At 42.9% G+C, this 14,458-nt stretch overlaps 1 protein-coding gene across 7 annotated transcripts in view; it reads left to right on the top strand.

The window, feature by feature from the left end:
• r3hdm2 (R3H domain containing 2) overlaps window positions 1-14,458 on the top strand; it is a 199,736-nt gene that overhangs the window by 110,709 nt on the left and 74,569 nt on the right. For 4 of the 7 annotated variants that reach the window (XR_014619818.1, XM_084316857.1, XM_084316856.1 and 1 more), the window contains 5 exons: window positions 647-755; window positions 7,050-7,145; window positions 7,850-7,899; window positions 9,345-9,398; window positions 12,525-12,760. Coding sequence is in view for 6 of the 7 variants with exons in the window: in XM_084316857.1 (XP_084172983.1) it covers window positions 647-755; window positions 7,050-7,145; window positions 7,850-7,899; window positions 9,345-9,398; window positions 12,525-12,760 (545 nt within the window). In the remaining variant the exon portion in view is untranslated. The remainder of the gene's footprint in view (window positions 1-646; window positions 756-7,049; window positions 7,146-7,849; window positions 7,900-9,344; window positions 9,399-12,524; window positions 12,761-14,458) is intronic. The other 3 variants (XM_084316858.1, XM_084316860.1, XM_084316859.1) reach the window with 3 other exon arrangements.

The raw sequence follows: 14,458 nt of genomic DNA, 5'->3' as shown, positions 1-14,458 counted from the left end.
TAAACCCTGTATTTTCCTCAGACTTTCCTTTTTTTGGATTTATCCATGGTTAGCTTACTGGGGGGTCGGAAACTCAAGATTAGCCACTTGCAGACGGCAGGGAGAGGCGCGGGGTGTGACATACTGTATATTTTAGTTGATGAAATATTTTTGTTGACTAAATATTTTAGTTGATGAAATATTTTTTCATTTCAGTGTCACAGTATGACATCGATCTCCAAAATAAGAGAAAAAAAAAGAAATACAAATTTCTTTTCTTTCTTTTTTGGGGGGGGGGGGGGGCAGGGAGCTTGATTTGATTTGATTGGCTAAAGAGCCGCAGGTTGCCGACCCCTGGTGTAGGGCCACACAGAAGGGGTTATGGGTATCTGAAGGCCACACAGGCGCACTACAGTACATGCACATCTGCTGAAAATGTAACTTTTGTTTCACAGACCATGCAGAGACATGTGGTTGCCACCAGGTATCTGTCAAAAGAAGGACATCTGATTATCTTTCTCCTTCACAACTAAACATAGAAAAAAAAGCTTTGCATTTCCAGATGTTTGCAACTCTTAATGTGCATCATGCAGAGATATATACCAAGCCTTAGTTTCTCTATATTGCTTGGTATGTTTATATGGTTGTTCTGTGTTTTTCCCCGCAGCCCAGAGCAGAGGTTCTCTGAGCACATCAAGGATGAGCGCAACATGGACTTCCAGAAGAAGTTCATTCTTAAGAGAGATGACGCCAGCATGGACAAGGACGATAATCAGGTAAACTGTGTTGAGAAACTTATCCAATACATGACTAGCCACCATGGGTTCACGTCAGATGTCATCCTCCCTTTTGCTTTTTTGGTCTTTCCTGTCATTCTCCACTGTAAAATACATCAGTTCCACCCACCAGGTCATGGATACAATGGATACTGCATTAATCACTAGTGGTTGATAGATATTGGTCGTTTTTGTAAGGTCCACCGACATTACAATCCCATCATCAAACAGCTGGATTTGGAATTTAAAGGTCCTGTGTCTTATAAATGGTATTTTCCAGTGTTTAGCATTGTTTCCTAGCAATGGGGGTTTGTATCAATGGGGTCTGTGTCTCTAATTCTCATTTTGGCGGATTGCTCCAATTCAGTTGAGACAATATCCTCCCCCAGTGAACTAAGCTATTCTGATTTGACTCGCTATCCAACGTAGCAAGGAGCTGATTAAGCATTACATCACGCGACGGAGTGTGTTATAGGAATTAGATCACGCCTAGGGGTGGTTGTTAGGCCCGACGCGCAGTGGAGGGTCGTTAGACCCCCCTAGGTGTGATCTAATTCCTATAACACACGACTTCAAGTGATGTAATGTCTTTTATACAATGGCCGAATTCACTCAACCTTATTGCTATAGAATAAACACACAGTAATTGAACCATAATGGAGATTTATTCACAACCATCCGCAGAAAAAGTAGAAAAAATAAATAAAGTTGCCTCCGTGTCTAGAAGCAGAGGGAGGTTGCTTCAAAGCATGCCATCTAACAACAAACTTCATATAAATCCCGCAATGTATTATTGTTTTGACAATGGGTCATGACAAACCAATTACATAATCCAACATTGTGTAAACAACTAACATATTCCAGTTAACTGTATCCTTTTTTAATTATTCGTTATTTGTTAGGCTATTTGAATACACCAGCCCTAAATGGTGGATTCAAATAGCCTAACAATTATACAAATATAGGCTAAACAGTGCGTAAAAGTGCTATGTTTTTTATGCTGCGCTGTGACAACACTCCATCGTGACAGCCAGCTGAAGCGTGTGGGAGCAAAATCGAGACACATAATCGATTGCAAAAAGGTGGCCCACACTCTGAATCACGGCACGCCCGTGGCACACTTTACCGTTTCGGCGAGTTTTTTTACACGCTGTCGGCTTAATTTTTTTATTTTTTTAATCTCTTTCTCAGATTTTTTTCTCCGTTTTCTCCCCGTCCCAATTTCAGTCGTTGTGCCAATTCCCCCCCCTCCCCTACCTGGTTATTGTGCGCATATTCTCCTACTGGTCGGTACAAGGGAACCCTGAAGTATCCGCACGCTTCCACTGACACGTGCGGCGACAGCCAGTGGCTCTCTTCTCACCTGGCAGCGAGGGCTCTCATTGGTGAAGTGTAACGCGTGGGAGGTCACGCTGCCTTCCTCAAGTCCTGCCTCCGCTGAGCAAGCGCCCAGACCTGACCTGTAGGCGTCGCTGTCCACAACGCCAGTTTCCCACCCACGGCTTCCCTCCCCCTAACCCAGCCAAACGAGTTAGTATTAGGGATGCCCCGATCACGTTTTTTGCCACCGATCACCGATCGTCGTGAGCCATATCGGCCGATACCGATCCGATACCGATAGTTTTTGATTAAAAAAGAAATTAAAAATTATTTTATATATATATATATATATATATATATGTTTTTTTAATAAAATATATATATTATATAATTAGACTTGTACTTGTATTATCTGCGAGACATCGCCACCACGCAACACGCTCCACTGTCTGTGTGTACTCTAGTAGCCTCCAGCTACGGCCAGGATTCTCCGGAGCTGCAGCTAGACCCTATACTCGAGTAGCCTGCAGCTACGGCCAGGATTCTCCGGAGGTGCAGCTGGACCCTATTGATCATATTCAACAACATGCCCTCAGCTCGAATACGCATCGAATGAGTGTTATAAAACATTGATATCAGGAGCTATCTGTGGCTACTGCTGGTTGGCTATATAACGTTGATACAGCGCCTCTGTGAACTATTTAGTTCAGTGGGACATTTCGTTTTGAACAGTGAGCTGGCGTCAGCTAACATGAGCTAGCTGAGGTATCATACACGTCGCTACTATACTTGCTGGAGTGTTTGTTGATGTCAGGAGCTATCGGTAGCTGGCCGGCTAGATACCGTTCGGTTAGACAATGCCTCATCATGTATTGGACTGGAAGTGAATGGTTGACTGGGTCATTTTGTAATGGTAGCTAACGTTAGCTAAGGGAGACGCCGTCCTCCCGGCTCCCGTCCCACTAGACTAGACTACTAGACCCGTGTTTACATGCGCGCGGGAGGGGCTGGAGGGAGGAGCAGACGCCGCACAGCTCCCGGTGTCTGAGACAGAACTCAGCGAGACGAGCGAGTGAGTTCGGTTTTGACGATCGGCGAAAATAAAGCATTATCACTGATCACCGATCGCATATTTATACTGATTATCGGCCGATAACGATCGGTGGCCGATCGATCGGGGCATCCCTAGTTAGTATAGCGATCAGCCCAAGCCAAGGCAATGCTGACTCCGGGAGTCGAGACCGCAGTCTCTTGCATTGGTGACGAGCGCAATCTCCGCTACGCCACCTGACCGCCGGCTTTCCTTTTCTAAGCATTTTCGCGGCTAGAAGTGATTGAGTAAAAGTTGCGGGACGCCCAGATGTACCCACGGTAGAAAGCTTGCGTGGATCCCATAATAGGCTCATTTAATACAGCGTTTTTAAAATCATGTTCACCTGTTACTTGCCCTTCTGCTCTACGGGAGGTTTCTGTCCTCCCTGAGCTCGCCTTAGGACACCTGCGTTACCGTTTGACAGGTATTTTCTCTCTCTATATATATATATATATATATATATATATATATATATATATTGTTTTATTTGTAAGATATATATTTACTGTTGACCTGATAGTGTTTTATTGTTCGCCCGTATATGCTCCTTGTATCGCCGCTGCTTACAGCGCGCATTGGAATGGAGACAAAGTTATACCGTTAGTTTTGTATACAGCCGAGCCACTCAACACATATTGAACGGAGAAAAAGATAACCATTAGTTGGAGAATAAAAGTGAGGAGAGAGAGGTGTTTTGATACAGTGCTGTGGTGGTAACGTTAGTGCCGTTATTAGTTTGAAACGGTGTTGTGGTGTTGCCAAGGGAGAGGAGGAATACCATACTCCCGCATCGATCTGCCGATGGGCAGGGGATAACGGAGACAGAATAGACCTTTAGACTGAGTTCGGTTGAGGCTGAACTCATTTAGCAACCAACAGACTTTAGGTGAATCTATACCTTTCTGTTGAACTAATTCTAATTATTAATCTGGACCTTCAGAACATGCAGTATTATTAATTTGCTCAAATGTCGTGTCCTCACACAGTGCCAACTGCAGGTCTCGCCATCTCAGGTGCCAACTGCAGGTATCGCCATCTCAAAGATGACAGAGCATACATATGCAGCATCCCCCTGTTGGGGTTGCTCAATGCTGTAAAATATTACATAAATGTGTTTTTATGAATAACTATATTTGAGGAGCCTAATAATATTGCTACAGCGTGCAATTATCTGAGGTGGGAGGCTCCGCCTCCGGGCGAAACCATCTCTGTGACGTCAGCAACTAAATGTTGATTTACGCTACATAAATGGACATAACAAATCTTTTTTTCTTAGAAATGCCTTATTTTTATAACGTGATTTTTTTCTGTGGTTTATCTAAATACTAATTTGATGCTATGACTATGTTTATATCGCTATGCTTCATCTCCCCTTTAACTTGTAAGCGCTTGTCCTGTTGGAGTATTTAAACCCCGCCCGCACGGCTCAGCTCGGCCCAGAAAACAAACGACATTGTTTCAAATGGCGGTATTGACCGTCTGCCAGCTCAGACACATTCAGAACAGTATGCACAGGCTGCCCCGATGAATTATGAATGGCAATGGCGAATAAAAGAAATAATGATTAAAACCCGACTTTTCTCGTGATTGGCGCTCAAGCGATGGCGAGTTAACCCGACTTTTCGCGTGAATGGTGCCCAATGAGTTAACATACAGGACACAAACATAGAGAAATCAAAACATTTAGAATTGAAGGAATGTGAAATCAATAGATAAATTAATGTAAAAAATATTAAATACTGAAATGAATAAAAGTAGAAATATAAAACTAAATACAAATCAATGTAAAAATGCATAAATTAAAATACAGAAATAAAATGTGTTTATTTTTCCATTTATTTCTGTATTTAATAAATTATTTACTCATTGTTTGTTTCCTTAACTCAATCAGTGCCAGCTATTAGACGGGCCCCACTCTAGGAAGGCCAGCTTTTCATTACAAGTTTTCACTGTGTGTCACATTGTTTGTAGAGCTAAATCTATATTTTATATTATAGCTATGTATCCAATGTCATTGTCAATTGACAGTATGAACCTTCCGTTCAATCTGCCATAAAGAAAAAAAAATGCATCAATACGTTCCCGTTTTATACAGTCATGAATATGAGTGTTATATCGGAATGATCTGGGATAATTCCTGCAAAGCTATTTAGAAGGCGCTAAGCTAATAACGTTAAATCCATTGGCGTTTCGGCCCTACACAAGCTAGAGTTAAAATACAGTGTAACACAAGGGTCTGGAACAGGGTTTACTGCAGCTCGATACCGCCACCTGGGAGAATCTGGCCGGTACTGCACCTTCGGACTCCCAATATGCCTTTTCCAGCCAAAATACAGCTCTGTGACAGTGAATCGGATATTAATATCGGGGAAAAAAAGAAAAACGAACCAAAAACGTAATATTACGTGGCTGGCACCCAACGGTTGTCGGGAAAACACGGAATATTACGTGGATGGTCCCCATTGAGTTAATATGGCAGGCCTTGTTAAACCACGTGAATTTTGGACTTCTTTTCCTGATTCCTTGGAAGAGTAGTTGAATCTCTTTGCACAGCAATGTGTTAAGTCCAATGCACACGGCGGGCGATCTTTGCCAGGCGACAGATTTTTTAAGCGAGGCGACAGACAGAATTGTATCGCTTACATTGTTATGAATGAGACAACTCACACGGCAGGAGATTTTCGAGCGACGATCGCGCAGCAACTGTCGCCTGGCTAAATATCGCCTCAATCCTATTTTTTTTGGTGACAGCAGGCGACACAGCAAGGACAATGAGCAAATAACATGACTTCTACTGGTGTATCATTTGTAATATAAATGTATTTATCAATACATTCATTGATCAATAACCTACGTATTATTACCATGCTACTTATGTTTATTATTAACAGGAACAATTAAAATAAATAACGTTAGTTGGAGAAGCTATAGTGGCCGTTTGTCATTAACTAATAAATTGACAATGCGCCACGATGCACCTACTAGATGTTTTTATACTCTGGTAACAAAGGAAGTTGTGGATGTTGACAGAGTTTAATGTCCAGGCTGCAGCTGATGTAGTTTGTAACGTTTGTTGTCCAAAGAAAATGATGGTTGAGAACAGAACAGCGTCTTCCGTGAAAAAACATTCTCTTTCAACAGGTGCATAACAATACTTGTCCAATCGGTGGTAGTGAACGTATTGTAGCGATCAGGCATGCAGTAATGTCAGGAAGAATGAGGAGAGGTTGTATTCGTAAATATGGTGGTTTAATTCCAGCTCAATATGGGTTTTACAGGTTAATACTTCCCTCGTAATGCACAACACAGCTACCTGCTAATATGCTCGCTTCACGACAACCTATCGTCCGGTCCGTCCTCCCATATCTCCCGGGGGGAAACAACACCCCCAGCTAAACAGAGCGACACATAATAGCTTATTATACCTGTGAACGGTCGGGTCTGGTGTGGAGCACTAAGCGATTGTCGTTGAGCGACAGACTATTGCATCGCCAGGCGACGTCGGTCGCCCGCCGTGTGCATTGGACTTTACTCTTTCAAAGCCATTAAAATAATTTGCAGCATAAAAGGAGGAATACTGGCTTCACTAATACTATATATAATACTTTTCTCAAATACTTTCTGTTTTACTGGACGTGAAACAACGTTTGTTTTAATTGCATTTGAGAAAATAAAAAGTATTGAGAATATGCCATTATTCTAGATGCCTTATGTTCGGCTGATCACCCTTTGTGTTGAACTGAACGTGTTGGTTGTTAATTCAAATATTTTATGTACCATGTTGTTTTATCAAGGGTTGCTTTGCCGTTATGTGCCATCCTAATAGCCTCTAGGGATCAATAAAGATACACTGAATTGAATCATTCCTTGTCCAACGGCAGATGCGCGTGCCGCTGCAGGACGGGCGGCGCAGCAAGTCCATTGAGGAGCGAGAGGAGGAATATCAGCGGGTACGAGACCGGATCTTTGCCCGAGAAGTAAGTGAAGGGACTGTGAACACAGATCATATCGGTCAGACCACTACTGTGGAAGAGGGATCTTAACACTCATTCTGACCCATTAACCATCGTCTCCCTCTCTCTCTCGCTCTCTCTCTCTCTCAACTAACAACGACTTAACCCTGGGCGGGCTAAGATGAGTGAGACCAGATTGAGAGATCAGAATAACTTAAGACGCACAGTTTCTTTCTGAGAGAAGAAGAGGGCAGAGTATGGATTGCTGATGCAGTAATAACTGGTTACAGTGAAACATGGTTATCTCTGCTACTTTGGTGAGACAGATAGTTCAGTAATGGAGGCCTTGCTAGAAATGTTAGCTCCAACATGGTTGCCTGTAACCGCTTCTTGAAAGAAAATGCTTAATTTCTGTGAAGTGCTAGAGTAGGTCAAACATTGGGAAATCATGAAATTACTGTTCCACGTGACTTGTTCACAAGATCCAGTAATAAGACGCCAAACGTACATTCTAGCAACCGGTGCTTGTTGTACATAGTGGACGTTGTACATAGTAAACATTGGAGGAGCAGGCGTTCTAAACATTCCGTGTAAGTACTCTATTCCAACGTACCTCACTCTAAATCCCTATCAAGTCGGCTCTAAACCAGAGGTAGTTCTTTTGAGAAGTTTTAAGATTGGGCTCGGGTGGTTCTGCTTGGATGAATGAAGCTATTCGTAATGTGCAGGTGTCTTTTTCTTTGCAGTCCTCTCAGAATGGATACACCAACGACAACAGGTAAGATTATGCATCCAATTGGAGATCCTAACACCTACCCCCCACACTTAAGCTTACAGTCTGCCTGTCAGACTCGTATTGTTATAGAAGGTAGTGGCCTATACAGTTAAAAAATAAAATAATATATTGACTAAGGTTACTTACAGTGGTCCAACTTCACTTTTATTTCATACAAGGTTTTTGTGGAAAGTAGCATTTGAAGCTATACAGATACATGTATTTGCATGCACATTGACATAATTTATTACACTTTTATGTTTCAGGGAAATGATCAATAGTCATTTTCTCATTTCCTCCCATGCCTAGTTAAAATAGATTTGATTGCCCCTTACTATTGGGTTTTTCTGGAAAATGTGGAGGGAGGTGGGTGGAGGTGGGTATTGTCCGTGACCAAGATGTGTAGGCACTAGGCAGTGAAAGACTGTTTTCCAGAAATTAAAGTTTGTTAAAGCAGGCAGTTAAAAGTCGAAGGCTGTTGAGGATGAAAGATTAGGAGACAATCTGCTGAGAGGTAGAGAATGGGGAGCGTGGAACCGGCTTCCACCACTCAAACTTTCTGCTTTGTGGGCATTTTTCTTTTCTCCGTTGGGGAAAAGTTCTACATTGTACTTACCTCAATCCCACTCCTCTCCTCTCCTCTCCTCTCTTTTTCCCTTCCACCTACCCACATTACCCCCCCCCCCCTCCCGTTTCTCTCCTCCTCCAGTCCAATCCAGTCCTGGAACTCCAGCATTTTTATGTAACCCTTTAAATTAATGTCATTATGGTGTAATTTGGCAATAACTCAATGATAAAACCATGAGTTGTTATACAGAAACAACGTAATACTGTGAAATAGAAAACGGGACACTTATTTTCCTCCTTTCAATGGTTTTATTTGCTCAAGGTGTAATGGTAATTAGGTGTAATGCACTTGACTAAAGACATTCTTAGTTGACTAATACTGTAGTCATAGAATGTTGCAGACATAATCAACTAGTTGCTTTAATTGACGAATATGTAAAACTGTGTTTCCCATATTATTGTCCTTCTGCAGATACATGAAGTTAAGCAGAAGAACCTCTTTAAGTCTAGTGCCCTTTTTAAAGGCCAAAGCATATCTATGAATATCAGTGTGATGCCAGAGATGTGCTCATCATTTTCCAGCAATGGCTAATCATTCATGACTCATTCAGCGTAATAATAATTTAAAAAAAATGCAATATACAAATTACTAATCTACAAAAAAAATATTCTTTTGGGACCCTCACAACTGAATATTCTACTAATGGAGGAAGAGGACGCAGCCCTAGAATTTAACCAGTAAAGCCTGTTTGTAGCAATGGAATCAGCTGCTATTTGATGACTTTTTTGTGAACATTTCTTTCTAATGACACAGTGATCACTGTAAAGGGGAGCTGTAATCTAAAGTCTTACCCGTTTCTCTCCCAATGTAACCCCAACAGACTCTCCACTGAGGGCTATTCCTCTAGCTCTCAAAAGAGGAGGCAGATCTTTAGGTACTGGGGGGTTGTGCTGCTGACTTTGACTTGTGTGTTGTTGCCATGCCCATCTCTGAACGTGGTTTGGTGGTGGTGGTGGTGGTGACTTGACTTGTGGTGTTTTTGTTGTTTTTAATATCTCTGCTTGGCGTAGTAGGCTGATGGATGGCTATCCCAAGCACCGCACCGTGGGGCTCCCCATGGCCCATGCATGGCTGCTTTGTGGTTTCACTGGGGACTGATTGACTGACTTACCCTGCCACCCTTCCCATCGTCACTACATTTTCTATACAGTATCTGCATCTATACATCGCTGCCTTCCACAGATACTTTGTTTCCGTTCTGTTCTTGATTTGGTCCTCTGGTTTTTGTAGCCATGTCCCATGTTGCATAGTACTAACATTTATACCTGCCAATACGGCTTTAGTGCCTGTTGACCACATGGCACTAATAGATTAGCTAACACACACAGAATAATATGTGTGTAGACCTAAGTTAGTGAAGTATACATTTATTGTATAAATAATTAAATACGTGATGTTTCCTTCGATTAGGTCATTTGTATACTCTTGATCCACCATTCATCAAGGCACACTATATTGATATGTGCTTTGCTTGAAGTTTTCCTTTATAACCCTGTATTGTAATGTAGAAAGTGAGAGGTTCTATATATATTTTTTATTTTTATTTCTAAGGTCTTTTCAAAATGTGCGTTAAACATCCAAGTGAATCTAAGGCCATATTATTATAATTGTATTTATTTGGGTTGCTTGCATGGATTTCAATCTCATCAGAGGAAGAGGTGAAATGCTCTTATTCAGTCAATCCTGGTATTCCTAAAGTCTCTAAGCTGATTACTAAATCCCTGTTCTCTATGTACTGTAAGACAAAGCATGTCTTCCACACAAGAATCTATTGTGCTGTATTGGCCAGCCAGTCTCTTTGAATGTCTGTTTTCACACGTTCAGTCTTATTAACCAACCAACACGAAAAAGAAAGCCTGATTGAATGGAGATCATTGTGATTAGCACATAAAGACCCATCATTCATATATATTTCATAATATCTAGTTTACACAACATTTGCCAGTAAACTATAATATCATAAAACCACAGGTTTGCCTTAAACAAACTAATGACAACCTTTTTTCAGAATGTGTGAAATAATGGGACCTTGATTGATCAGGTTGATAAAGACTGAGAGTGAGAGATATAGAACGATAATGGCCTCCCCGGTGTGTGATGGCGAGATGGTGTCGTGAGAGAACAGGGGAGGTAGAATATCATGTGATGAACGGCAGGATCCCTCTTCCTCCTCCCCCGCTCTCATCTTTGTCTGCAGAGCGAAGCGAACAAGCAAGCACCGTGTGAGCGAGCGGCACGAGCACCCGCCCCTTCCTTAAAATAGGTTGTGCAGAGAGGGCGCTTTAAATAGCTCCTCCATTAATTACAGTCTCTCTGAAATATTTATCAACTGCTGCCACCTTCAAACAGCGCTCGCTATCGATAGGGTTTTGCTGAGATCCCCCAGATTCCACCCAATGTGTCTTTTAGCTTCATTTCGGAGCCCGTTCTCTTCCTGAACCTCCTTTGCTCCTTTCCTTTATTCCGCTCAATTCTCAGAAGGTGAGAAGCGTTTTCAGCTGACCTGGCCATTTAGTCTCTGCTGTCCTGTATACAGAGATGTTGGTCTACAGGCTTGCTATCCCCATTCAATTACTGTAAATACCACGCCTTCTGTATAGTACCTTCTTTTCTAATATTAAATAGATTTACAATTCATTTGATTTATTCATTTATTACAAATTTTTCATTAATTATGTATTATGAAGATGAGATCTGGGTCTGGTTTCCCAAAAGCATATCCTGTATCCAAGACGATCTTTGTCTTTAACTGAAACGGATGATCGTAAGCTCTAGTGCTTTAGGGAAACCCAGCCATGACCAGTGATGGCAGTGAGGGCTTTCTTACATTGGTGGTAATGCTTACAGTCTGGTCGTTGGTTGTCTTGGCAGCTTATTCAGGGTGACATCACCACAGAACCACAGAGGCAATGAGCGTGTATTCAGCAACACCGTTAACAAACCATAGTGGTGAACCAGCAAGTGGTTATTATGTAGATATAGTGTGTGTGTGTGTCTTTTTGTGTCTTTGTGTACGTTCTGTCTTGATGTACACTTGTATGTCGGATTCTCTGTACGTCTACAATTTGTAGGTCTGCGTGCATGTGGTTTTATGTATGAAGTGTATAACTTGTACTCCTCACTGAGTTTGGAAGGTCATTACGTGAACATGTCTCCAGTCTTGTGATGGTTTGTATGTTAGTCTTATAAGACTTTTGTCTCGTTCAGTGTCACTCTTCACTGTCTGGTGGCCATGGTCTGTCTGGAGCATCTTTTCTCCCTGCATGTGTGGTTTTTTTGCTCTGTGATTGCGTTGGTGTGTGTGTGTGTGTTGGGGTGTGTGTTTTTTGTGTATGTACAGTGGGGTTACTGGTGTGCGGTGGATCGTTTGCCTGTTTTTTTTAGTTTTTTTCAACCAGCCTGCCGACGTGTGCATCTGTCTGTTGAATGATGCCTCTCATCCTGTCATTCTGCTTGTTCTCTCTACCTGTTGATAACCATGCTGTGCTCCTCTCCTCTCCACCCCATCCCCTCTCTCTCTCGCTCTCTCTCCTCTACCCCCCCTTTCAATAATTTTTCCCTTCCTGCACCCGTGTTACTTTTCACTCCTTCCACCTCTTCTTCTGCCCCCCCCCCCCCCCCTCTCACATCTCGCCCTCCTTTTCTATTATTCCCCTTTCCTTCTTCTGACACACCTCCTCCTCCTTTTCCTAACCTCTTCCTTCTGGTCTTCTCTTACTCCACCTGTTGTCCCCCCCCCCCCCCCTCTACCTCTCATCCACCTCCCACCTTCTCGTATCACTTCCTCCTGTTCTACGTTTCTATCCTTCTTCACCATTGCTCCCTTTAACTCTACCCCTCTCCTCCTTTCTCCCTTCATGCCACCATTCTATCCTTTGCCACCTCTTCTCTCTTCACCTCTTCTCTCTTTCTACTCCATCCATCTCTTGCTTTGTTTTTTTTCTACCTCTCCTTCTTTTTCCCGTTACTCCACCGTTCTCCTCCCTGCTCCTCTCCACAGGGGGAACCGTGAGAGCTCCAGCAGGGCGTCCAGCAGTCGCCAGAGCAGCACGGATAGCGACATGAAGTGCCTGGAGCCGCGGCCCTGGAGCAGCACCGACTCGGACAGCTCCAACCGCACGCTGCGGCCCCCCGTCACCAAGGCCAGCAGCTTCTCCGGCATCTCCATCCTCTCCCGCGGGGACAGCCTGGGCAGCAGCAAGGGCTCACAGGGCAGCTGCAGAGGCTCGCGCTCTGGTAAGGCTTGGACTATGGAGTTGTAGGGACTCCTGCATTGTTAAGATGTTTGAGTGGGGAAGACGAGGTTCCCATGGTCATGAAAATCCTGGAAAAGTTTAAATATATTGAACGGGAAAATTTGTGTGGGAACCCTTAAAGGATATTTTGTTGGGGGGGGGGGGGGTTGTAGCAAGGGCTTACAGGGCAGCAGCAGAGAGAGTAAGGGGTTAAAGAGAGAATAAGGTCCCTTGGAAAGGCATGTAATGGAACGTAAACCAAATGCGTCCACATTTTTATAGGATTCTATCACATTTTTATAACAATAGCACCCTGCGCCGTTTTCATTGAGGTTTCTTACAAATTAACGATGCTCTATGTTGTCCTTTATATGCCGATTATCATTAGAATCTTAAATTGTACCATACAGTATGTCCCCCTTTAGACAACATATGTAACGCTACCAGCGCACTTCTGTTAAGATAATTAGTTTACCATTCGCGGTCGCTATACCGAGGTCGCAGTAATAGTTTACCGCTGTTCAGATGTCGAAGAATATAGACACATCCCAGTGACCTGCGACCTGTGCTAACGCTCTTGGGAAATGCAGTGTTGTAGTTTTCAACATTTTCACCTTTTAATTTTAAACCAATGCTGCCATCTACTGACAACATAAAGTGTTGTCTAATCGTCACCTTGAGAGCCACTTCCGTATACAGCTTCGCCCCAAACCCATTCTAGAGATTCCCACTTTTTACTGGGAGTGGGGCGTGGTCGTATTTGGTCCAGGAGATCAGAGGAACAATTAAGTGAAAAAGAAAAGAAAAGAAAAGAGGGAAAGTCATTAACACTTTCAGAGCCCAAGCTTAACACTTTGACTGCCTAAAAACGCTTTACAGCGTCATTGCTGGCCATGCTAAAGTTGCCGGGGGACGCTGTACAGCGTCCTTATATCAATATTTCAAAAATCTGGAATCGGATTCATATTCCCCCTCCGCTGGCCTGAGGTCCACCAGCAGGACCCACTGAGCTCTCTGGCGGTTCAGGAGCGCCATCTGGTGGCCGATCGGCGCAACCGCTTAACAGGAAGCGCAGTAGAGGTTTTGCTGGTCGGCCCTATTACTTCCGGGCACTCGGTATATGTTCCGGCATTCTAGCTCGTCACTCTACATAGCGATCGATTGCCAATAACTCGATAAACAACATGATTTGGACGTATATACCATTATACAAGCTGGAGATGGACCGGGTAATAATATATCCCATAATGATAAAATTTCTACTCGACGATGATCGCCCAACGGCGCGCGGAGACTGGGGTGAGTTTCAGCGTGTAACGTTACCATCTTCGATACTAACTGCTTTTATCAACATTTGACCCACATTAGATGATTGGTATAACGCTGCCCACGGAATTATAAACGCCCCCTCGCCCATCCGGTCAACATCAGATGACGTGTAGTAACTTCTAGAAGTACGTCTAGTTGGAATTTTTTATATCGCGCTGATTGCCATCAAACTGTATTTCATCATCAATATAATGCATTTGGGGCTATATATCACGTTCTGGAGAAAGTTGCAGAAAGAGATGAAAACATACTTATACATTAGACCATACTTTACTATGAATATGTGAATGAAAAAGTTTAACGTTGCTACACAATGAACAATACATATAGGACTTTGAATGGGCCCTAATAATGGCAATGTAGCAATAGA

Source organism: Notolepis coatsorum (genome assembly GCF_963971535.1).
Source record: "Notolepis coatsorum genome assembly, chromosome: 6".
NCBI classification, from domain to species: Eukaryota; Metazoa; Chordata; class Actinopteri; order Aulopiformes; family Paralepididae; genus Notolepis; species Notolepis coatsorum.
This window is presented reverse-complemented; position numbering and strand designations above follow the sequence as displayed.